The sequence below is a fragment of the Purpureocillium takamizusanense genome, chromosome 7 (assembly GCF_022605165.1).
Source record: "Purpureocillium takamizusanense chromosome 7, complete sequence".
Taxonomy (NCBI): domain Eukaryota; kingdom Fungi; phylum Ascomycota; class Sordariomycetes; order Hypocreales; family Ophiocordycipitaceae; genus Purpureocillium; species Purpureocillium takamizusanense.
The window spans coordinates 643,829-666,468 of NC_063074.1; the positions used below are offsets into that span (position 1 = coordinate 643,829).

The 22,640-nt window shown below is 58.1% G+C and overlaps 7 protein-coding genes across 8 annotated transcripts; 4 read left to right on the forward strand and 3 right to left on the reverse strand.

Moving 5' to 3' along the window:
- The first annotated feature begins 516 nt into the window (after positions 1 to 516).
- Positions 517 to 5,743, forward strand: JDV02_007505 (uncharacterized protein). Its single transcript, XM_047989006.1, has 3 exons — positions 517 to 917; positions 994 to 5,219; positions 5,360 to 5,743. Exon 2 carries the CDS (start codon positions 1,753 to 1,755, stop codon positions 4,339 to 4,341), a length of 2,589 nt encoding a protein of 862 aa, XP_047845005.1. The 5' UTR covers positions 517 to 917; positions 994 to 1,752; the 3' UTR covers positions 4,342 to 5,219; positions 5,360 to 5,743.
- On the reverse strand, positions 5,544 to 6,411 carry JDV02_007506 (uncharacterized protein; the record flags this gene model as incomplete). The annotated part of the gene is made up of 2 exons (XM_047989007.1): positions 5,544 to 6,218; positions 6,277 to 6,411. The coding sequence occupies 2 exons, from the start codon at positions 6,409 to 6,411 to the stop codon at positions 5,544 to 5,546; spliced, it is 810 nt and encodes a 269-aa protein (XP_047845006.1).
- A 4,025-nt stretch (positions 6,412 to 10,436) lies between these two features.
- On the forward strand, positions 10,437 to 11,807 carry JDV02_007507 (uncharacterized protein). Its single transcript, XM_047989008.1, has 2 exons — positions 10,437 to 11,174; positions 11,238 to 11,807. Exons 1-2 carry the CDS (start codon positions 10,845 to 10,847, stop codon positions 11,571 to 11,573), a joined length of 666 nt encoding a protein of 221 aa, XP_047845007.1. The 5' UTR covers positions 10,437 to 10,844; the 3' UTR covers positions 11,574 to 11,807.
- A 564-nt stretch (positions 11,808 to 12,371) lies between these two features.
- Positions 12,372 to 13,784, forward strand: JDV02_007508 (uncharacterized protein). Its single transcript, XM_047989009.1, has 3 exons — positions 12,372 to 13,045; positions 13,103 to 13,501; positions 13,553 to 13,784. The coding sequence occupies exons 1-3, from the start codon at positions 12,695 to 12,697 to the stop codon at positions 13,766 to 13,768; spliced, it is 966 nt and encodes a 321-aa protein (XP_047845008.1). The 5' UTR covers positions 12,372 to 12,694; the 3' UTR covers positions 13,769 to 13,784.
- A 766-nt stretch (positions 13,785 to 14,550) lies between these two features.
- GTR2 (GTP-binding protein gtr2) lies at positions 14,551 to 17,417 on the forward strand. 2 transcript variants are annotated; one of them, XM_047989011.1, is made up of 4 exons: positions 14,551 to 14,992; positions 16,116 to 16,222; positions 16,283 to 16,384; positions 16,445 to 17,417. In XM_047989011.1, exons 1-4 carry the CDS (start codon positions 14,987 to 14,989, stop codon positions 17,301 to 17,303), a joined length of 1,074 nt encoding a protein of 357 aa, XP_047845010.1. In that variant the 5' UTR covers positions 14,551 to 14,986; the 3' UTR covers positions 17,304 to 17,417. The 2 variants fall into 2 exon arrangements, with proteins under 2 accessions (XP_047845010.1, XP_047845009.1); XM_047989010.1 differs by having other exon boundaries at positions 16,113 to 16,222; positions 16,283 to 17,416.
- JDV02_007510 (uncharacterized protein) lies at positions 17,377 to 20,304 on the reverse strand. The gene is made up of 7 exons (XM_047989012.1): positions 19,948 to 20,304; positions 19,536 to 19,851; positions 18,893 to 19,469; positions 18,131 to 18,832; positions 18,018 to 18,066; positions 17,783 to 17,932; positions 17,377 to 17,691 (listed from the first exon to the last, which is right to left on the reverse strand). Exons 1-7 carry the CDS (start codon positions 20,177 to 20,179, stop codon positions 17,429 to 17,431), a joined length of 2,289 nt encoding a protein of 762 aa, XP_047845011.1. The 5' UTR covers positions 20,180 to 20,304; the 3' UTR covers positions 17,377 to 17,428.
- Positions 20,305 to 20,446: 142 nt separating this feature from the next.
- Positions 20,447 to 22,514, reverse strand: RET2 (coatomer subunit delta). Its single transcript, XM_047989013.1, has 5 exons — positions 22,409 to 22,514; positions 21,902 to 22,345; positions 21,650 to 21,846; positions 20,793 to 21,594; positions 20,447 to 20,735 (listed from the first exon to the last, which is right to left on the reverse strand). The coding sequence occupies exons 1-5, from the start codon at positions 22,409 to 22,411 to the stop codon at positions 20,646 to 20,648; spliced, it is 1,536 nt and encodes a 511-aa protein (XP_047845012.1). The 5' UTR covers positions 22,412 to 22,514; the 3' UTR covers positions 20,447 to 20,645.
- Positions 22,515 to 22,640: the final 126 nt, after the last annotated feature.

The following is a 22,640-nucleotide window of genomic DNA, read 5'->3' on the forward strand; positions in this document are numbered from 1 at the left end:
TCCGCTCCGCGGTCCGTCGTTGCACCAGCTTCGGGGGCCCAGCGACGAATGACGTTTGCGGGGGGGGGTTCGAAGTGGAACTCAAACAGGCCTGATGATGAAAGTCCGATGCATACGAAGTGCAGGGCACCGCGCCTCCGCCTCCACTGCCGCCGCCGCCGCCGCTCGCCGGGGCGCCGGGTCTTGCCTGCCGGAGTCGCGTCGTGTACCGTCGGCCAGTGATTCATCTATCACAGGACAGGATAGAACGGAACGAGACAGGGCAGGACGGGAAACCAACCCGAGTGCATAAGGTAGGTACCTACTAGGTAGGTAGGTAGTAGGTTTGTACCAAGGTACTAAGGTGCTTTGTATGCAAGGTGCATGCTCCGTATGCGGTGCGCCCGTCCGCGGAGCGGAGCGAGTTCGCAGTCGACGGAAGGTGCGGCCGCGAGTCCACGACAGGCAGGAGACATCTACTTCGTATAGTTGCCTGCAAGCCACCCCAGGCATGTCGACCGACCGCCACGGCCAGCAGCCCATGGTCCTGTGCCGACCTCCCGTGGACATGATTTGACCTCCATCTATCTACCGTACTTCATCTATTTAATTGAGCCCATCGTGCCCAGCAAGCCTTTGTACTACCAAGAGCGCGTACCAGACTGCGCATCGCAATGCCGCAATCTCCGCCCTAGAAGAGGCGTCGCTGAACCACGCCAACGGCTGCTTTCACGTGCCAAACCCGCCACGATGACGATTTGCCCGCCCCATCGAGGCCGCCCGGCTTGCCGCGAAGCGGCACATTGCATCTGCAGGTCCAGGTCGGCATCGGCGTCGGCGTCTCAGAGATGATGATACACACCGGACTTTATTGTCGTCGCCGTGACCACCAGCCTCCAACGGCTGTTGCGCGAGACAGGGTTCAAAGAAATTCCATGGCAAGTCTGCACTGAGGCCGGCTCGCCCAAGAGTCGACGGGAATCAGCAGCAACTGGCTGACGGCCCGAACCTCAGCAGGGCGGGGTGGGCGGACAAACGCCCGGTACAAAGCTCAGCAGGGCACGCTAATAACCACCAGCGCTGTCCTCGGCGGCGGCCTGTGCTGCTGGTCTGGGCAGTTTGTCCGTTCCTGGAGCGTCTTGTCGTATTTCGTTGCACAACTGCCCGACAGTCGACACCACCCACGGCCCCAGCGCGTGTTGGAGCCAGTTCGGGAGGCTCGGAGTGGCGGCGGCGCCTGAACAGTCGCCTACGCTCCCTTCAGCCCTCTTTTTCTGGGGTCGGAACCGCCGTTTGTGCCGAGTTTGGGCAGAGCCCGACCCATACGAGCCCTCGTGGATAAAACAAGCGGCTCCTCGCGCTCCGTCACGGCCGTTCCTGGTACCAAAATTGCAGCACGCTCGCAACTGACAATTGTGGCTTACCCCAGTACCTCCGATCCTTCATCACGACGCATTGGTATCCTACTTCCTCGGCAATTTATGATCTACGCTCTCAATACATCGCCTTCAGCTACATCCAGCCATGTCGATCCCCCCTGCGGCGCGGCGCTACATGATTCTATTCATGGACTAAGCATCTCGCGATAACCTCAGCCGTCAGCCGCCTCTTATTGGCCAATCGACCATCGCTCACGTCACTGACGTCCACGCATAGCCGCAAGAGGCAAGAGGTCAGCACTGCTCCTCCTCGCCGCTATATCATCCACGGTGCCGCCCGCCTCGTCATTAATGTTGCACAACCTCGACCCTGCTTCGTTTCAGCGATAGAAACATGAGCAGTGCCAATCCACTGGGCCCTTTCGGCTCCGGCCATGCCCCATCATTGGAATCACAACCACGAGAGGAAGTACAGGACCAACCAGGTGTCATATCCGACACACCTGACGACGATGAAGATTCCGCCTTTGAGGACCAGGATGGCGCGCAGGCAGCTCTTCAGCCGGCAATCAGCTCTGCGGCCAGTCATCTCACCTCGTGCCAAACGCCCGCAGTGGAAAAGGCTGCAGTTCTAGAGGCAGTTCCTGACAGTGGCCGCTTCGACCGTGCCATTGCAGAGGCCGAGGCAGAAGACAGTGATCCGCTCCCCCCGAAGCCTCATCTGCCTATCGAGGCGTCCCGGGCGACACAAGGTGCTCGGCCAGGAAAGCCCATCCTCAACCTCGGTCGGCTTCCAAGCTCACACGAAAATGGAGTGCACCCACTGCCCTCACCTTGGGTCTCAGGCCCAAAAGATATCATCATCGACGACAAGGCTGGCCGTTCCAGCCAGACACGCAGCGTCCTCAACTCGGCGTTCGGTCCAACTCGCCAGCGCCGATCTAGATCCGCAGGCCAGGAAGCCCTAAAACGACTGTCCAAGGCCTTACCGTCTATCAACATGCCTACCAACTTTTTGCCATCGCTTCCCTCCTCTTTCTTTTCTAGTTTCACTGGCGATCACAAGCCTGGACAGACTAGCATGGCCCGACCAACAACGACTTGTTCTTCGCCTTCCGTATCGCTCCTGCAACAGCTGAAACAGCCCCAGGACCACCGCATGAAGCCCCGAATAGCCGGGACACAAACGCCTTTACCAGCGCAATCGAGGCCTCCGGTACTCCGAAAGGTAACATCAGATGACAGCATGCTGTACCACAGTCTATCGCGCGCTTCATCCCTGGGGGACGACGAACGGTTCCAAGACGTGCGTGAAATGGTCAATATTCGCTTCATGGCAATCAGAGACAGTCTGCCCGACGTGCCAACCTTCAGAATGCCCAGTCTACCCAAGCTAAACGCGGGATCCCGCATGTCATCCATCTCGCTCAACGGTTTCTTTGCCGGCTGGACTGACGACACGTCTGGCTCCCAACAAGCAACTGTGAGCCGTGTTGCTGCCGGAAGCGTACCGGTATCAGCGTCCAAGAGCGACGTATTGAGCCCATTGGATCGTGTTCTGGAAAAGCTCGAGGGGGATATCGTCGTTCTCGGCGGCTATCGCGGCTCTGTCCTGCGATCCGCCGATCCCCCACATCAGCAGCTTTGGGCACCTGTCAAGCTGGGCTTCAACCTGCGCAAGGCCAACCTCGAGGTCGGGCTTCAAGATGAAGATGAAGCTGGCATGGAGGAAAGCATTATACCGTCTGGGATGCTCAAACACATTGGACCTGTCGACATATCCCGCAAACTCTTCAAGCGCCTGCGTTCCTGCGCAAATGCTCGCAACGGCAGGCTGAGAGTCTGGGACTACGGCTACGATTGGCGGCTCAGCCCAGCTTTGTCTGCGCACAAGCTGCGCGAGTTTCTTGCTGGGCTGCCATCGAATCAACCGGGAGTGGCCAGCGACTCACGCGGCGCCATAGTCATTGCGCATAGTCTGGGCGGCCTGATTACCAGACATGTCGTGAACCAGCAGCCAGACCTCTTTGCCGGAGTCCTGTACGCCGGCGTGCCGCAACGGTGCATCAACATCCTCGGACCTCTTCGAAATGGCGACGCGGTGCTATTCAACGAGAAACTGTTGACGGCGCAGGTCAACTTCTCTATCCGCACGTCATTTGTGTTGCTTCCCGATGACGGCTTTTGTTTCGTTGACAAGGAGACCGGGGAGCAATACCCCGTTGACTTCTTCAACGCGGATGATTGGATCAAGTGGCGCCTGAGTCCCTGCGTGGCAACGGCCTTGCCAGCATACAACAGAGAGAAGCTGCAGACGGCGTCCCCTCTCTCATCGCTGTTTCCAAACTCATTGCTGAAGGGCGGCCGATTTGAAAGAAAGTCTGATGGTGCGGAGATCGGCGACGTCGATGAAAACCGCCCAGGTCAAGGCACCGTGGAGGGTGCCCTTAGGAAGGATCGGACCATTGCACCCCAGCTCAACGCGGAGGGAGCGGGCATTGGCTCCGCCGCATCTCTGCCGCCGTCTCCGCCGCCGTCTCCGCCGGCCCCGGAGCGCGAGCGTTACGTGTGCTACCTCCGCCGCACACTGGCAGCCACTAGGAGGTTCCGCTCCGAGCTGGCACACATGTCGACTCACGAGTCTGCCAACGCATATCCGCCCCATGCGGTGCTCTACGGGAAGACAATCCCAACGGTGTACGCGGCACAGGTGAACGGTCGGGCTGGCATTGCGTGTTCTGACGCCTACGATGACCTCTTGTTTCGAGCGGGCGATGGCGTTGTTCTCGCGCGCGAGGCAATGTTGCCGCAGGGATACGCCCTCGTTCGCGGCGGTCGGGTGAGCACCGAGCGCGGCCATCTCACCATGCTCGGCGATCTGCCGGCTGTCGGGCGAGCGCTGGAGTCATTGGTGAGGGGTAGAATGAAGGGCATCGGGCTGGGGACTAGGGAGTCGGACGACAGCACACAGGGTCGAGGCTAGAAACGGGCACGTCAAGCACCATAGCTTCGCGCGATGGCACTGTCCGGCCGCAGACGGCAAGGTCGTGTCACCGCAGGGCCATGAGCCCGCCTCTTTTGGGGAAAAGACTACAAAACACGGCCAGATATGTGACAGGGCACATGCAAGGACGTCCGGGGGTGAGACATGACGATGCGGTCCCCGGCCCTTTTAGCATGACAGGTTACGCACATGCGTGTCGCCAGAGACATGCGATGTCACCCATGTCAGCCGTGCCGAGCTGGCCGAACAATGCCACCCTGATGACGAGATACATGGCACGCACGACTTTCTGGTATGCGGGCTACGTACTACTGCAATTCTTCTTCAAGAGCGCAACGTCTTCAGCACGCGGAGCGTCGCGCGCAAGGCCCGCTCTCTAACTTTTTGACATGTCCAAGATCCGTGATAGCACACCTCGCATGGCATTCTTGCTCGTGCCCCATGTGTTCCGGACAAAGGACGCCCCTCTCCCCGTGACAGTCGCAACCATGGCTCGCTGAGACACATTCCAAGTAAACAAGGAAAAATTTCCGCGTTTCAGGAGCTCTGTTCCGCACCTGTTCGCGTCCTCGTGCCTGACCCGGCGTTTTCGTTAGCCTGCGACGTCTCTGCGACCCGCGTTCCCTCTTGAGACCCGACGTCGACTCGTCGATGAGATGCTCTCCCCTCCATTTATCTGCTGGCCAGGGCGCGACCATCGGATGGCATGTCATTTTTGCTGGCTCGATAGTAGATTGCGATGAGAGGCTTTCACCAGGGTACTCTCTTTTTCCTACCTGCGGTTACACTCGTCCGTCGCCGTGCCCGTCCGTTGCAAGGGGAAACAATTCTTATGCGGTGCGATGACTCGTCGTGGGGTAAGACCCCCGTGCCCGTATCATCGAGCGGCCGATGTCTGCCTCCTTGCAGGTGAATACATACACATCATTTTGCGGCGGGCAGGGCGGGGCTCGCGGGCAGCTGCATGCGCAAGAGTTGTCTGATGTTTGTCTCTCAGCTGCAGCGGGAGCGGGTTGTCTTGATGATTTGGCGACCGGCGTGGCAACTTCTTCGTCCGGTATGGGACATCCTGCGTGGTGCCCGTCCGGACCATGGCCGGGAGGCAATGCTGTCCGGCGCCTTTTTTTTCTTGTTTCGCGCTGAGGTATCGCCTCGAAAGAACACTTCATTGAACCGCGTGCTCAGCCGCCAAGCTTTGAAAGCGCTCTCAGACAGAGGATATCGCATGGAGGGGGACGCCAGTGCGGCAGCTGTTCGCAGACCGTGGCGACCGCCATTTGCACTTGACAAGCCATGCGCTCTTTGACCATAGCAAGGTCGCTGCCTTGATCCTCTTCGCGTGGCACAAAATAGACGTGCTCCAGGTTGGACATGCGCAGAGCAAGTTGCTTGATCACCTCGACGGTTAGACTCGCGGCCGTCATTGATCTGTATGTATCATCGATCCAGAACAAGGCGTCACTGATGGCGACTCGGCGAACGCTGGCCAGCTCGTCCTGGTCGCACATCGACATGCAAGTATGGAACTGGGAATCCGCAGCCATGTAGCCCTCACGAGGGCCAAAGAAGAGGATATCTCTGTCGGGGTTGAAGATGACCTGGCCCGGGCCGCGTGCGAAGCCAAAGGCGCAGCTGTAGCTCTTGAAAGCCTCTGCGCGGGATTCGGCGCACACATGAAGATTGACGGGGATAGGCGCGCCTGATGTGCATCCGGTCGTACAGCCAGACGGGCGAGCCGGTGCTTCATGCAATGACGGCGACCCGGAGCCGCAGCGGATGGAAACGAGGCGCGAGTTGGGCAAGTTGAAGTTCCAGATTTTGAGGCGCAACTCGGGGGGGAGTTGGGAGAAGAGATGCTATGAGCTGTAAGCGACGCTCCAGCAGCCTCGAGTCGTCGTCGTCGCGTGCACTCACAAACTCGTTTGGGTTGACGGCAGCAGGCGGCCTGGGGGCACATGTGCGACGCATGCGGTCCATGGTCTTCGGGGCGGGATGCGAGTCGTGTAGTCGCGTAGCACCGAGGCGTGGTGACTGCGAGAATATGCCCATGACCTGTCGACCACAGCAATGGGGTCGACGAATGCGTTTGGAGATGCAAGCGTCTTCTTCGAACGAGACACGACGCGAGTCGCCCGTCCCAGAGGGATGGAAGGCAGCCGTGCCCGCGTGTGTCGAGTCGTACACAAACGGGGAGTGGGCGACTTTGAATGCGTTCGTGAGTGTCCGCTGTGGAGGGGCAGTTGGTCGACCAGGCGTGGGCGGCACCAGGCGTGGGCGGGCGGATGGGTGGCGGGGGGGGAGAGAGCCGTTATGTATACTCGGCAGGCCGTCCAAGGGTGGCAAGCAAAGAGGGAGAGGAGGTACTTGGAGATGGATGTCGAAGTTTGTATGCGACGTGTCCCACCGCGGTGACGGAAATGTTCCCGGGGACGCTGTGGGATGGATCAAGATATGACGATGGCGTCAACGGCGTTCTCGTGGCGTGTCCCCATCCTCGCAGGCGCCATCTTGCCTACAAGAAGTAAGCAGTTGTCTGGCCGTGCTGGCGCGTATACCGAGGCATGCATGTATGTACTCCTTCCTGTCCGGGTGCCTCAAGGGTTCCGCAACTAGGGCGGGCAGGTACGTACCAAGATGTGCGAACTGGTACGTAGCCGTAGTAGCAGGGGGTACCTACCTCAGGTGCCTTGGGTACAAGGTAACAAACTTGGGTACGTAAACTTTGGTACGCAACAACACCAGAAGCAGCAGAAGTAGCAGCAGCAGCAGGTGTGACGGCTGCACATCCCGACGACCTGGGACGTGGGTGGGTTGGATGGGTCTCACTCTCGCAGCCGGACAGGGGTAGGTCGGGACTCAGTTCATGCCCTTCTCATCCCAGGGCATCCACGCCATCCACGGCCACGGTCCGGCTGGCGACGGGAGTGCAGGCAGGCAGGCAACAAACGCCGCCCCGGCCGGCCTCTGCCCGGGAGCGAATCGGCCTCGTCCAAGTCGCGGGGGGCGTGGCTGGCCCAGGAGCCCCAGCCAGGGCCAACTACCGTCCGCCGTATGCCGTGCATTGGCCATCGGTGGCTTGACGTTTTGTGTCCTGTTCTCGTATTCAAGCCAATGAGAGCCCGTGCCCTCGTCGGCATTACCTGCTGGTCTCTGGGGGTGTTGGATGAGACACGATGGGGCGCCTGAGCAGCATTGCAGTGCAGATTGCAGCAGCAGCATTTCGTCGTTCGACCGCCCAAGGTTTCTGCAAGAGAGACGCCTGCTGGTTGAGAGTGGGCTGGATGCGACTGACTGCCTGCCCTGCCCTTCTCTGCCTTGGCAAGGCAAGGCAAGGCAAGGCAAGAGATTAGAATGGAACCATGAGAGCACATTACGTACGGCCACCACCCGTCGTCCCGCTGCTCCGTAGTACGTGCGTGCCGCAAAAGACCGACCACCTCCTCACGACCGACCACCGCCGCGGAGCAACAAGGGTTCGTCCTGGATGTGTGTATGTGTCCACGTCTACGGCCGGCCAGCCGCCGCTACGACGCCCCCGGTCCCTGGGTTCCATGCGGGCGAAAATTGTCGGCGACATGCAGTGAAACATGCACCTCGACGTCTGGCTCGCTCGGAAGTCTGCAGAACGTCCCGACTCTGTGGGGTTGCTGCAGCTAGGAACAGCGGCCAGCATTGCCGTGCAGCCAGTGGCTTCGGAAAGCTGCCGGCCCTTCGGCTGTCACTATCCCCGAGCATCTGTCTGTCTGTATCACCGTCGGCGTTGCTTGCTTACCTGCTTGCTTGCTTGCCTGCTTGCCAGCTTGCCTGGAAGCCGCCGCAACAAGCTCGCGCGTGTGCGAGTGCGAGCAGGGCGATGCGGCAGACGCTACCCCACGGTGCAGTGCAGGGCGCTGTGTCTCGAACCTGAGCTGACAGCTCAAACGACGCCGTCTGCCTGACAAGACCACACACTACGCTTGAGCGGGCGCCGATCCGAACTTCAATTCCTGCAGCACACGTCGATGCCCGACTGTGTCGGACGCCGCGCCCCTGTCGTCGCCGTCGCCGTCCTCGTCCCCGATTCGATTATCCTGCCTCAGAGACCATCTTCACAACGGACCAATTGACGAAACACCGGATATCGAATGCAGCTCAAAGGTATTTGAAATACGTAGTACGAAGTACGTCCAGTATACGTCGACTCCTCCACCGGATCCCTGCATTCGCCGTGTGCACTTTGTAATAGTATTGGCAATTGCAGCCCTCGATTGAGGCTTGTTGCTTGACGAGAGCCTCTGGCTGGTGGGCGGGCCGCTCGGTCGACAGCCGTCTGTCTGCAGAGGTGGTTGCACATGTGCGGTGTCGCCAAAGCTCCCGCTGTCAATGACGACGGTGGCCCCGCGGGGGCGTGTGGTGGTTACGGGAAACCCAGACAGCTGGGATTACTGATCTCCGAGACTCTGGGGCACATGTTGGGCATGGTGCTGTTGCAGCTGCGCATGAACATTAGCACCTACAGTATGTACGTACGTACGTAGCGGTTTACGGAGTGCGAGCTCCGCCTTACCACGTCTCTGATGAGCAAGAAGCAACGAACATGCCGGCTTTTCTTTGACCAAGACACCACGTGGTTCGAGGCTGTCTGTGGTGCCGCCAGCGCGAAGGCCAGCGTGCCGTTCGTGTCATGCTGTCCTCGAGACGAGACGATGCCTGACACGTTGTGCCTGTCATGCGTCGTTATCAACGACGTCGATGGGATCCATGTGCTGGACATTTCCGGTGGCCCGGGCCAAGAAAGCCGTCAGACACGGGCCCGGCAAGCCAGGCCAGGGTTCGGGGCTCATTCGCCAGTAGTAGCCTCTCGCTGCTCGTGGTGCCGCGATAGGGTGCAGTCGAGGGAGAATATCGTGAGCAAACCGCCATGCAAGTCGTCAACGACAACGGGCTTGGCCCGAATATCTTCGGCGTTGCACGGGCCATGCGGCGAGGGCGCGGGAAATGCGCTCGGGGCTCAACGGCCAGCCAACCAACCTGACTAGGCGGCACGAGAGAGGAGGGCACGCAGTCTGTACGAAGCACGAAGTAGACAAGGTAGTAATTACGGAGTTCGGGGCTAGCGAGGAGAAGGGTCTCTATTGTCCACCCTTGGATTGATCCGTCACGTGGGACGCTGCTCCCCGAGCGCCGACTGCAGGCGCGACAGAGCAAGTATACTGTATACTGTATACGATATACGATATACGATAATGCGGCAGGTGCAGTGCGGTGCTATACGAACTGGAAGGTTAGCCAGCAGCATGCCAGACAAGGAACCCGAGGCAGCTTCGTACCTACGGTCGCCGTTTACGAATACTCAAAGTTCTTTTTAAGGTACTAAGGTCCTGCTCCTGCAGGTCCTAGGATAATCTCCGTGCCTAAGGTACTACCTACCTACCTACCTCTAAGCTCCTACCTCGCTACTTTCCTATTCCCTTAGTACTTTAGTATAGGTATGTCGCCGTATTTGCAGGTAAGAGGTAACGAAGCAGGCTACAAGAAGACCCTAGCATTACCCACCCACGAAGCAAGCAGTCACCTTATTCTGTTCATCCCATCCTTGCCTCACCCTACCCGAGGTTCTGCTCTTCCCCACCACAGGCTTGGTGAGGACAGGCTTCTTGTGTTTATCCTCCCTGACAGGGTGCAAAGTACACGATACATTATGCGGGGAGCCGAATTAACACACGATACAAGTCGTGTCTGGTCAAGAAGTTGTGTCTACGCAGCTTGTACAGGAAGAAATGTTATGCGTGCGAACCAAATGCGAGTCCATGTACGGCCAGGGACCCATCACCACAAAACAGCGGCTGGCCTCCCACACACGCACACACACTTCGACTTCTTCTTGGAACAGGCAAGGCGTTGGCGCTTCGAGGGGACGCGAAACGCAGTGCCGAGGGGGCCTCTGATACTATTTGTGGCCGCCCCCAGTGTCTGATTGGCCGCAGCCGCCGGGCACAAGCGCCATGGCACATTTCCCACACCCACTCACGGCGACTTGCCTGCACGCCGCCAGCCAATCCGGGACCCGCCCAGCGACATGCCCGCGAGAGCCTCACAAGTTCACAACTCTAGTCTCTCTGTAGCCATCTGCGCCGTCGGCGACATCCCATACCCAGCGCGCCTATCGTGCATGGGCGCGTCGACGTTCCCACTGCCATTGGCTCGCCTAGATGACGACCTCGACCTCGCCGTCTGCAAATGAGCGACACGAATGATCGTTGTGAACGGGCATGGATCTATAACTCTTCTCCCTCCCCTCTGGAACGGACTCGCATCATTGCAATGCGTTGATCGTCTTGCTTCCTTCTCTTGTTTTTCTCTTCGTCTCGAGCGCCCCCTTTTTTTATTTTTCCCGTAACCTAGGTCCTGCGGACTTGGTTTAATCTTTCTTGTTGTCGTTGTCTCCCATCTATCTACCCTTGTACATATTCCCACTGATACACCTCACGCCCTCGCCCAGCATGTCGTCCAGCTTGAAGAACGAGGTCACCGTCTCTGACTTTGAGGGTGATGGCCGGGACCTCCGCACTCGCATCAAGGCCCGCGTCGTCGGCACCGTCCACGGCTTGCGGGTCGCCTTGACATTACTCGCCCTGCTATCAGGCATCACCATCCTCGGTCTCTCTGCCAACTCGCTGGCTGTGTATAAGGACACGTACGTGCCGGACGACTACTTGCTTCCGCTCTGGCCCGACCATTTCGACCTCCGGCCGACTACGGCACTGATCGCGGGCAGTGCCATTCTCATCGTGGCCAACGCCGTGTCTCTGCTCGCTAGCAAGACCGCCTCGGTGAGAAACATCATAAGCATCTTGCCCCCACGGACTCAAGACTGACACATACAAAATCTATAGGTCCGGAAACGAGTCGGTGCGCACACATCAGTCAGTCTTGCCGCGCCCGTCATCGGTTTCATCGCCGCGCTGGTGGCAATGGCCCTCTTCTACGCCGTCAATGCCTCCGCTACGGTCGACACGATGCAGAGCTGGACGTGCCGGTGGAAGCAGGTCGGCATGTCGATGCAGCCGCACTTCGGTTCGCTGTGCCGGCAGAACGAGGCAGGCCTCATCCTGGCCATCTTGTTGGTCCCGCTGGAACTGTGCGTGTTGGTGACCGCGTGCTTTCAAATGTTTCTTGAGCGCAAGTTCAGTGCCGCGCTGCGAGGTGGTGCTAGCCCGGCCATGTCCTGAAGTCGGTCGTGCCTCATCATCAATGGAGGTTCCTTCCTGCATAGGCGGGTTTGCATGAGAGGCTGCGAGAGATAAGGCGGCGACTGGTGTCGCAGGTCCAAGCGTCTGAGTCCAGGTCCCTTGTACAGTAACTGCGAGAATGGGTACAGTAGTAGGTGTTTGAGTCTTGTCCAACGACAATGTAACAAAGGGTATGCCTGCTGCGGTCAGCAAAAGCTGTAGGGCCACCCAGACACAACATTTGGGGCGACGCCCACGTTTTCAGCGTTGTGCTGCTTCATTCTCTTTCCCACGAAAGACGTGTAAGCGCGCGGGGCTGAAGAATGCCTGCTTGTCACTTCGTATACCTGCGTTATCAGCCACTTTGTTTCATGCCGTACGACGGTGACGCCGTGCGGCGCCAACCGGCACAGTTTGTGTCGCCGCCGACGGAGCGTGCGCCCTACTTTGTACTCGCCCCCAAGTAAGGAGGAGAAGGGGGACGGGGGGAAACGTATGAACGGAATATGTTTCGGGCACAATTGCCCCGAGCTTCCTGTGCAGGCCACCAAGAGACGCGGGAGCACGGCATCATACGAAGGCGGGCGTCAGGCGCCGTGGAGAAGGCTCAGGCACGGTCACCTTGACCTGTGAGGCGCAGTCCCGGGCGCTCCCCTTTGTGTTACGGAGACGGTGGCCGTTTCTGCCCCCAGGAATAGGCGGAATTATCCAGCACCCGGCTTCGAATGCTGGCGCCCTGATTGAGGGAGGGAGGGAGCGTGGCGTTGGCAGAATTTCTCTCTCGACAAACCTGAACATGGTCAACTCAAAGGCCGACAACGACGAAAGCAGTCCCGGACTGAGTCACATGTCACCCTTTGTTGCTTCCACTTTGCAAACACGACGAATATTCTACGCTGTTTCGAGAAGGGAAAACCGGGGCTCCTTTTGGATGTAGGCATACGCGTACAGCCGCCCGCGTGGCCGTGGCCCGTTCCTGTCGAGTTTTTATTAGATCATTGGTGTACGAAGGACGAAGTACGAGAGGGCTCTTTGACTTTGCCTCAAGTACAGTACCACTCAACAGAATCAGAGCAAGGCGGATCCCCGGCATCATCGGCACCAAGGCAGCGGTCTCAACCATGATGCGAACTGGCACGCCAGTCCACAGCCGGTCGGCGTCGCCGGTTGTCATGTCGGTACCGCTGTCGCGGAAGCCCTTGCCCCGGAACCCTCCAGCCAGGCCGCCGCCGCCGCCGAGCATCCCCCTCATGGAGCGACGTATCGGGACCGACGTGAGCAGGCCAACTCTCGAGCCGCTCATGGAGAGGGAGGCGAACATGTTCATCGCAGCACCTCGCATGCCTCAGCCCGGGGATACAACAGGGCTGGCCAGGCAGACGCCGCCCCAGGCACATAAGTCTTCAGCGTTACCGAAAGATCAAATACGCGCGCAAGCCATTGTGCTGGCCGAGGTCAGGACGAATGTCATGGTATGCCGTTGAACCAGGCCCTCGCGGGAGCTTCGAGGTCGCTCACGATATGTCCAGGTCACAAACGAGTATACCTTCATCACAGAGCTCTCCACGCACTTGTCAATACGATACGGCCGGCCGGTTACCTCGATTGTCGTGACGCTGCAGCACAGCATTTGCATGCTATTCGGGGGCTCCTTTGAGCCGGCGTACACGGTGACCGTGAGCGCGCTGCCGGGCCAGATGCAGATGACATCGAACAAGCGCAACGTTGCGCTCCTCCAAGCACACCTGTTTCAAGCGCTGCGCGTGCCTCCCAAGCGCGGATTTGTGCGCTTCGCTCCGGTGACAGACGAGTGCTCTGGCTGGGGCGGCAAGACGGTGGCGGGCCAGATTGGCGAGGTCATGGGCACGGCGGTCAAGGCCCCAGCAACAAGAGACCCTGGAAACGAAGCAGGAAGAGGCGCTTTCAAGGTACGGTGGTCACTAGAACCCGCTGGAAACGCGCCTGCTCAACGCCGACAGTTGCGTGGAAAGACTTCCCGGCCTGCCGATTCGGCAGCTGCGTCGAGATCGGGCACGCCCGTGCCGCCAGGGGGTCGTCAAGGTGTCCCGAAGGAGTCGTCCAGTGGCCCTGCAAGCAAGCCCGCGGAGCCGACCGGGACGACGGCGGCGACTAAAGAGAAGGCGGAGGAGAAGAGGAGCTTCGTCGATAAGGTATTCCGCCGAAACCGCAAGTAATACTCGTCGTGAGGCGTTTGTTTGGGGGGGGGGGTGGGCTGGGGACGGCGAAGGCGGGACGTCGTTGTGCTAGTGGGAGAGGGATTGCTTTGGCGAGCAGGCGCTGGGTAGACTGATATGCAATCTGTAATACTCGTTTTCACAGATATAGAGCTCGGTCAAGTAATTTAATGTGAGCAGGCGAGACGTGCACCTGGGATGGCAGAGGGGTGTGGTTCATGAACACCTTCGCGGCGGGACGTTGCCAGGAGGGACAAACAGTCGTAGCCTGAATGTCAAACCGAAAGGTGCCTCTGAAGTGTCAACTGTGGACTCAGGAATGGCCGGTTGGTTGGGTGCGCACTGGTGCATTTATTTGGCATCTCACCTGGTAGGATGGATTGAAGTACAGTACGTATAGGTACCATCCTGGGCCTCTGGGCTCCATCTGCCAGACCGCCAGGTGGGGGGTTCAGCGCTGGCGGGCCGCGGGCCGGGCGGGCTCCTCCTGTAAGGTACCGGTGGCATCCACTGGAGCCGTACTCCGTACTTCCATCCATGCATCCATCCATGCATCCTTGTTCGGCGGTCCGCCAGCAGCTTCCTTGGTACTGACCCTCCAGACCTACCCCTACCCGGACCCTAACTACCACATTACCCACGGGCGCCTACAGCACCTTATTTGCTGCCGCCGAAGCTGAGGTGCCGCTGCCCACCCTCACCCCATGGCATCAGCCTCGTCCACCTTCACTCACCTCGCCTCACCTGCGTCCCGCATCCGCGCCATCACGACGACCAATCCGCCCCAGAGCCTACCCGACCTTCATCACTGCCACCAGCGCCACCAGCGCCACCATCTCGCTCTCCCAACCCAACCGCTGGAGGCAAGGACATTGAAGTCGCTCTCCGGCCGTCATCGACGAATTGAGCCTTGCTCTCCTACCTCCCCTACTGTCCACGTCCCACCGTTCTCGCCCATATCCGCGACTCCCTGGCTCTCGCACCGTCGCCAACCGGCCCTTGCAGTCAGGGCAGCGACGCAATTGCCGTCCTGCCGACGCCCGATTCCTAGGCAACGGGACGAGCTTGGGCCTCGGCCTGCCCGATCCCGACTCGCAACGCGCGCGACCAGTCCCGTCCTCTATCTCTCTCCATCGACCCTTTCTCATCCGACCCAGGGACGACCTTGAGCAAGTTGGATGCTGAGGCGCGCCTCTCAAGGGGCCTCGCAACCACATCATGGAGGTAAGTGGCGGCGTCTGCCTGGTTTTGTTGCGTCTCCCAAATTCGCCCTCACCCTCTCGCGCCCGCATTTGTCGTTCTTGCCTTGCGTATCGTTGCCCTGCTGTGGTGCTGGTATTGTTGTTGGTCGTCTCGTCACGTCATGGAATCTCTCCCTCTCCTTCTCATCTTGGGTGGGTGGTTGGACGTTGCACGACATCACCGGCCAACCGACGCTCCTATCACCAGGCATCTTTGTCCATGCCTGGCTGTCTTTTCCTTGCTCTCCCGCTCCCTTGCTCCCCGGGCGAAAGGAGACGCCCGACGCCCGCCCGTTGCCCTCGCGTACGCGCATCCCGGAGTAGGAGATTGGCCAGCGTCGACCCGTCAAAGTCATGACAAGCACAATCAGCCAGCGCAACGCTGTCAGTATGGACCGGTGTACTGCATGCTCCTCCCCGTGTCACCTACAGCACGGTCTACCCTCGGTGCCAGTGTCGAGATCGCTATGCATGAGCCAAGGCTCCATCTCTCACCGGGAGATATTACTCGCTAATTCCAAGGCACGTATCTGCGGTCCACCACTGGTCCATGGCATTGTGCTCGGCCCCAGCCAGGGGTGAGAAAGGCAGCACAAACATAAGAGCGCTCGGAAATGCCGCTCGCGAGCCCACGCTGCTCTCATGACAATCTTCGTGAGACCGTGGCGGCACCGAAAATGGCCGCGGCAGCCTTGATTGACCGGCGACGCCCGGGTCCCGGCCCAGTGCTGAGGTGAACTTTGACATCCGGCACACGACGACGCCCTCAAGCCTCCACGTGGCATGGCACAGCATCGCGTGGCGACGGACTGAACACGACACCTCTATGCGATGTTTTGCGCTGTACTCCAAACGCCTCGTTATCGGCAGTCTCATCTTCTCTGCGCCTTTGCTGCTATCCCTCCACTTGCTACCGCCCGCCCTTTCTTGCACTTGCCGAGAAGCCATTTTGGTTATCTCTTGTTCAGCTCCTCCATCTCATGTCTCTCAATCCTCCGATCCGCAGCGAGTTGCTGGCGGAGTTGGGCAATGACCCCAACTTGTTCCTACGTTCTAGTGTTGGCACAATGAGTCCAGCCGCGCTAAATCTCCGACGTATCCAGCAGCAGACCGGAACAAGGGCCTCGGCCAAGGATGCGGGCAAAGCCGCTGACCCTTCGGCAACCCAGCCGGTCAAGGGCAAACCGCGGTTGCTGCTGATGGGCCAGAGAAGGTGAGTTAGTCGAGCTTCGTGCTGTCACTCACGCCTCGCAACATACTTACACCACGACAGAAGTGGTAAATCATCCATCTCGAGTGTGGTATTCCACAAACTCCCTCCAAATGAAACGCTATTTCTCGAGTCGACAGCTCGTATACAGAAGGATTCCATGGCGTGAGATGCCCCCTATTGCTTATCATTATGCCCCTTCTCTTCGTTATTAACGCGGCCTAGGTCCTTCATGGATTTCCAAGTATGGGATTTTCCCGGCCAGATTGACGTTTTCGAGAACTCTGACTTCGACATGGACGCAATTTTCGGGGAGATTGGCGCCCTCATTTGGGTCATTGATGCCCAAGATGACTACCTCGAGGCAGTCGCACGCCTCAATTCAACTATCCTTGCGCTGCAAGGACACTACCCCAACATCAACATTGAAGTGTTCATCCACAAGGTGGACGGTCTCTCTGACGACTACAAGCTCGATATCCAACGGGACATCACCATTCGCATTCAAGATGAGCTTTCGGACAACGGGTTCGAAAACGCACCCGTCACCTTTCACCTCACCTCCATCTACAATCACTCCATCTTCGAGGCCTTTAGCCGCGTCATCCAGAAGCTCATCCCGCGGCTCGGCACTCTCGAGTCCATGCTCACAAATCTTTGCCGCACGTGCCGGTTCGAAAAGGCCTATCTGTTTGACGTTCTGTCCAAAATTTATATCGCCACCGACAGTGCCACCGCGGACATGGCCAGCTACGAAATCTGCAGCGACTATATCGACGTCATCATCGACATCACCGAGGTGTACGGAACGTGGCAGCGGAGCGATGAGAGTCGCAAGAAGCTCGAGGTTGAGCCGTGGAACTCCAAGCTCGAAGACCAGATTGGCTGCTCCACGGCCGAGAGCTGCCTCGTCCTGCATGACAGCAACAAGCCAATTATGCTGCGTGAGGTAGATCGTTACCTCGCCCTTGTGGCAATCATGAAGGATGACTCCTACGACAGGATGCCGTTGGTGAATATGAACGTCGAGGCGGTGGTGGAAGGCTTGACAGAATTTTTTGACATCACGAAGCCGAGGAAGTGATATACGGCTGTATGCGCCGTTTGGCTGAACCCTGCACGCAAGACAAGGCGTCACTCAGGTCATGTACATATTTCGTCGAAGCGTTGTATTGAATATTACGAGCATCACGAGTTAGTTGCATGTAGTTACGGCGGCGGCATTGAAAAGGTGCGCCATGTCGTGCGGTTGCTTCCCAAGAAACAAACCCGCGCGGGAACCTCGCCCCTCAGATCACTCTTGTCGTGCACCTCCATTCGCACTGGCTTCATGGGGTGTTCCTTGGGTAGGCGGTATAGCGGGAAGTCACCACACGAAACAGCGGGAACGTCACCAACGCCGCCACTGTTGAAGTCGCTGTAGGGCAGAGAGTCCGACTGAACGTGCGCAGAAATGACAATTGGTGCGTTATCTGTACCTCGACCGAGATTGGGGTAGAATGGACGGTCAGTCGGGGGTCGTAACGACGGGGCATGCTATAAACTATGTTGTTGGAGACGCACCTTGTTCGCTACACCCAATGATGAGCGTCTCGTCGTTGAGGAATTTCACATCGATCAATTTCCGATCTGCCAGGTCGATGGCGCAAGCTGTGGTAGGACCATTGGTGCTAATGCCGTTGATGATCTCCAACTCGACGCGGAAGAGGTAAACTGGCGTGGCGGCGTATAAGTCAGTGATTCTTTTTTCCCTTCAACAAGACATAACGGAACGCTCCGGACATGGGCACTCGCATACCTTTTCCGTCTGGCTCCTTCGCCGCCAAGGCCACATAAGTCACTCCTCCCTGGGCGTTGTCAGACACGACGCGCCAAAGATACCGGGGTGGGAATATTTTTTTTTCAACGTACCTTGTCTGTGCGGCGCATCCGGCAGTCCAGTTTGCCTATGGAGCGTCCGATGGAGATGGGGACGAGTTTCCCGAAACGAACATTACGCCATCGGGCTTCTGCGACGTCGTGGAATATACGATCTGACCAAGTTGTCATGTAGTTGACCAGGAAGCTCACGTGCGGAAGTGCGCGCATGCTAGGCAGGCCGTCCTCGTGCCTTTTCACCTGCTTGTCGAGCATATCTAGGAGGCTCAGCCCGTCTTCGCAGTGTTCCCAGTCGGCCGTGTAGTCCTCCTTGGTGATGCCGTCAAAGAAGATGTCCAGTGGGCTGCCAGTGAGGTACGTCTCGATATACGTAAGCACTTTGCAGGTATCCATGGTGGCCTCCTTCTCGGTGAGTTCGTCGCTGCTTGAGGTGGCCAGGCGGTCAATCTGAAAGCGAAGCCAGGCGGAAAACGCAACAAAGTGCTCGAGCTCGTCCATGACGTGGGTCAGGATCTTGTGGCCCACGAGAGTCAGGCACCCGACAATATCGATGATCCTGCTGATCTGAGTGGCCGAAAGCCCAATGTCGTCGCGGTGCTTGTGAAAGAGGGCGAGGCCGCGCAATCTGCTGAGTATAATGGCAGAGCGCTCCAAGGCCGGGAGGAAGTTTTCGTGGACAATGCTCCGCAGATTTTCCAAGCCAGACATGACGGCCTTGTCCCAGCGCTTATGTCCCTATCACGAGAGAGTAAGTCGCTGATCGGGAAAGCAGTGAGGTGCAGCAGATAGACTCACTCGTTCCGCAAGGCTGTCCACCAACCATTCTCGCACAGGCTTGTAGACATGGCCAGTTACGACCGTGTGGTATAGTGCCGGCACAATGCTCTTGGGCCCGCTTTGCATTTCCTCTAAATCGCCCTGTACGCTTCGCAGAAATCGGCTTGGCAGCTCTTTGGTATTCTTCCATTCAACCAGCATGTGCAGCTGCGTCTGTCGGAGATATCTCAAAAGGGTCTGCAGCATCGTCAATTTCGCTGTCAACAGATATAGGTTGATGGGCGAGGAAGATATGAACGGCAGATCCATGGGCACCAGGTGCGCCTCGTCAGGATTGGAAGGTGTCGAAGCGAGGATCAGTGCCTGAGTCGATACTTCGGGGTGCGACGCGTTGGTTATCATGATGCCCGGGTGGCCTGGTTTTGGCGACGGACATTGGAATGATCCAATGACAAAGGAGTCATGGATGCTCAGCTGGATCCTGCCTTCGCTGGTGCCGACGATCACGACATTGACCCGGTCATACTCCTCCTTTTTAGGCGCCTGAAATAAGAATTCAACGCCCGTTCGCAAGGTAAATACCGTAGCATCGTCGCTATTGGAACTGTCAGCACGTAGAAATTAATGAGCCCTCACTGCCTTGTTCATGAGAGGGACCTACTCTGCACCTGCACTGCCAGCGGGCAGAGGGCTGATCTTGGGCAGTGCCGTATCGACCTCTAAGAATGTGAGCTCTTTAGGCAGGTCGACAGAAAGCGTGGCTCCGTCGTTGTTCCAGTCGTTGACGAGATCGTCAGTGAGCTGGCTTGCTCCCAACCGTGAGGCATCACTGTTTGAGCTGACGCTGTTTGTCCAGCCGATGTGGGTGATGATCGGACCCGTGTCGGCGCACACGGGGATGTAATGGGCGACCTTGTTGTTCTCCAGTCCCATCAACCGCACAACGCCATCCGTCCAGCCCACAGCCAGAAACCGCCCTGAAGTAGGTTATCATCAGCTGCTGGAAGAAAACACGACGGTGAGAAACGATTGTTGCGGGGAAGGAAAACGCCATTCCAGGGGACCTAACGTACCATCAGGTTTCCATGTCACCGCCACAGCTTCAGGAGCCTTCTTGCCCGGCTCTCCGACCTGATGTATCCTGGACACAACCTGACCTGGTGGTCTATAAATGAGCAGGCTCTTTCCACTACTGTCCCATGTCGCGGCAAGGTCGAGCGTGGGGCAGCCCGCCGGGAGGCCGTTCGATGCCCTGGAATCGAGCTCCGTCTCACTCATGAGCGAGAGGTCCAGTGGCAGGGCCATATTGTTGGCCAAAACTTAATGCCGTCAAGCTCAGGCGCGATACCATGACATCGAATGTATTTTGTAGTACAATTCGATGACAGCAAGCTCCAACTGCGAACGTGGTCATCCACGACTGCGCGTGGGATGGAAAGCGTGTGGGTTTGGGGCAGGCGTCTGCCAACGTGCAATAGCCCGCAACGTGTCAATATCCATTATTCGCACGGTACGTGACTAAATCGTCACGAACCTCTACCACTATATCACGAGGCGACTGCACAAAGGCAGCTCTATTGGCTGACTCGATGGACATGAAATTGATCATAGCAGCCATTTGGCACGCTTGGATTTGGTGTGCTCGACTCGTCGCCTTGTGCCATATGTCATTGCGCCCCCGTCCCGACTGCCAAGTTTGTTCGGCCCCTTGAGCCCCATTTTGAAAGCCTATTCCCGCAAGTCGCTCGCTCCTCGGCCCATCTATCTACCCCTACTCAATGGAAAAGTTATCGGCAGTCGACTTAATCTCTTTGGAAAATGTCACGTCCTCGTTCTCCTCCAACAACGACACCGTGGTGACCTGGAGACGTCAGAGTTAGCTCAAAGCGGAAGCCGCAGCCGGCTGGGGAATGCTTACGTCAACATCGATATATGGCGTCGTCTTGCTGAACCTGACTGTCATTGGGAAGAAGTCATTCTCGTCGCCGCTCTCTGCCTCAAATTCAAAGGAGCCATTGGGGTTTTCGTCGTCCACGGCGCCGATGTTCCACTCCAACATGTCTCCGGAGACTTCGTACGCGGCGTCAAAGCTGGATACAACTGGCTCGCTACCCGCGTACGGGATCACGACGCTCACGTCCCTCAATGCGTCTCCACCAGTCAGTTCGTACTCTACTGTGATGTTGTACTTGTCCGAGTCCTTGTTGATCCACACGGTGAACGTGATCGGGCAAGCGCTCGTGTCATCAGTCTTGGGCGATGCTCTCCAGCGCAGGACTCCGACTGCGTTGTTCACAGGGAACCCCCGAGCGGTGTTGCTCATCTGGATGACCTTCGAGCCGTTGAAGAGATTGCGGTCCACGTTAGGATGGGTGCGGAACTGAACTCCGTGCGAAGCAACCGCCCGAAGGCCAAGCTTGATCTTGGTCAGGGTCGGATCAGACACGCGAAGAGTGAGGTCTCCGCTAATGGCGAGCGAGCTGACAGCACCCTCTCTGGAGAGCTTAGCGCTGATAGATTCGGAAACCGTGACGTGAATCGCGTCCCGGTCGAGAGTTGACGACATGCGTGATTCAATAGGCTCAGCCGCCGCCGGTGACGGGGTCACCAGAGGGGTGTCGTCCACCTCGCCACCCATGTCGCCGCGAACACGCTCGAACATGTCGCTTGTCTTGGACTTCTTGCCGAGCTGCATGCCTTTCGCCTTGAGCGCCGATGGCCTGCATGTGAGATCAGCAGCTGCGCCTTTGAGTCGAGATAACCACCAAGACTTACTTGTTGTATGTCTTGTTCTTTTCGGCTTCGTAGGTGTCGTAGGAGTCAACGGCGCTCGGCCGCGATGGCGGTTGGTATGTAGGATATACGGGAGTCCTCGGCATGCCACCGCGACCGCTCCGCGCGGACTCCTTGCGCTGCATTTCCAGTTGCTTGGCCTTGCGTTTCCGTTCCTCGGTGGCTTCGAGCTCCTTGTTCTATGTACCTCTGTGAGTATATGGCATTCACTTATTTTACTTCTTGTCAACCTACTCTGGCGATGATCTCTTGGATGCGCTCCTCGTGGCTCTCCATGTCGAGGAACGTCTTGATCTGGCTCATCGTTAGGTTCTCGCGGTAGCCGAGCGTCACCAGTTCGTCGAAAGCGCTGAGCAGCTCGTAGGCGTTTCGCAGAATTTCTCTCTCGTCAAGAGTCTTGCAGGCGCTGGTAACCACCTGCGCGAACAGATGCAGCGAGTCGATGTCTTGCAAGATGTTGGACTGTCGGTTGGTGATGAGGACCATGTAAAGCTCGTCCAGAGGTTGATAAACGAAGCGGACATTATCCTGCTCGACGGTCGTGTGCTGGGTACCGCTGTCGGCCAGCTTCGGGAACGAGGCCAGGAGCGCCTCTATTCGCGACCGTGGCATCTCGCGGAACTGCCTGGAGAGGACAGCTTTCCCGCCGCGAGTGCAGATTGAAGCCGCGAGGACGACCTGAATCAAGTGTCAGCGGCGCCGGGAGAGTGGAATATGAAGCGCCAGGGCAGCGGTACATACCATCTTGACTGGGATTATCTGGCAATCGTGCGAGTATGGTTTGTTGTCGTGCGCGACCCTTCAGGAGGTTACGAGGGCAAGGTGTCCATCAATTGACGCCACGTCCCAGCCCACTTCAGGAGCTGGCTCAGTGCTGCCCTGAGCGGATCAGTCAGCAGCAGTGCGGTAGGAGATGTATGTACAGCGGGTCAACTACGGTTAGACGTGAGCAATTGGTACGTAACGTTAGTAG

What these genes read in the sequence shown, in the direction of transcription:
- JDV02_007510 (XM_047989012.1), bottom strand. Translation starts at nt 20,179, where the DNA reads ATGGCCCTGCCACTGGACCTCTCGCTCATGAGTGAGACGGAGCTCGAT. An exon ending in GCTGGCAGTGCAGGTGCAGA is followed by an intron (nt 19,470 to 19,535) that starts GTAGGTCCCTCT and finishes CAGTTCCAATAG; the next exon opens with CGACGATGCTACGGTATTTA. An exon ending in CATTGGGTGTAGCGAACAAG is followed by an intron (nt 17,692 to 17,782) that starts GTGCGTCTCCAA and finishes GTCGAGGTACAG; the next exon opens with ATAACGCACCAATTGTCATT.
- JDV02_007508 (XM_047989009.1), top strand. Translation starts at nt 12,695, where the DNA reads ATGATGCGAACTGGCACGCCAGTCCACAGCCGGTCGGCGTCGCCGGTT. An exon ending in AGGTCAGGACGAATGTCATG is followed by an intron (nt 13,046 to 13,102) that starts GTATGCCGTTGA and finishes CGATATGTCCAG; the next exon opens with GTCACAAACGAGTATACCTT. An exon ending in CAGGAAGAGGCGCTTTCAAG is followed by an intron (nt 13,502 to 13,552) that starts GTACGGTGGTCA and finishes CAACGCCGACAG; the next exon opens with TTGCGTGGAAAGACTTCCCG.
- JDV02_007507 (XM_047989008.1), top strand. Translation starts at nt 10,845, where the DNA reads ATGTCGTCCAGCTTGAAGAACGAGGTCACCGTCTCTGACTTTGAGGGT. An exon ending in TCGCTAGCAAGACCGCCTCG is followed by an intron (nt 11,175 to 11,237) that starts GTGAGAAACATC and finishes CAAAATCTATAG; the next exon opens with GTCCGGAAACGAGTCGGTGC.
- GTR2 (XM_047989011.1), top strand. An exon ending in CTGCTGATGGGCCAGAGAAG is followed by an intron (nt 16,223 to 16,282) that starts GTGAGTTAGTCG and finishes ACACCACGACAG; the next exon opens with AAGTGGTAAATCATCCATCT. An exon ending in ATACAGAAGGATTCCATGGC is followed by an intron (nt 16,385 to 16,444) that starts GTGAGATGCCCC and finishes AACGCGGCCTAG; the next exon opens with GTCCTTCATGGATTTCCAAG.
- JDV02_007505 (XM_047989006.1), top strand. Translation starts at nt 1,753, where the DNA reads ATGAGCAGTGCCAATCCACTGGGCCCTTTCGGCTCCGGCCATGCCCCA.
- RET2 (XM_047989013.1), bottom strand. An exon ending in AAGAACAAGACATACAACAA is followed by an intron (nt 21,595 to 21,649) that starts GTAAGTCTTGGT and finishes TCTCACATGCAG; the next exon opens with GCCATCGGCGCTCAAGGCGA. An exon ending in CGCCATATATCGATGTTGAC is followed by an intron (nt 20,736 to 20,792) that starts GTAAGCATTCCC and finishes TGACGTCTCCAG; the next exon opens with GTCACCACGGTGTCGTTGTT.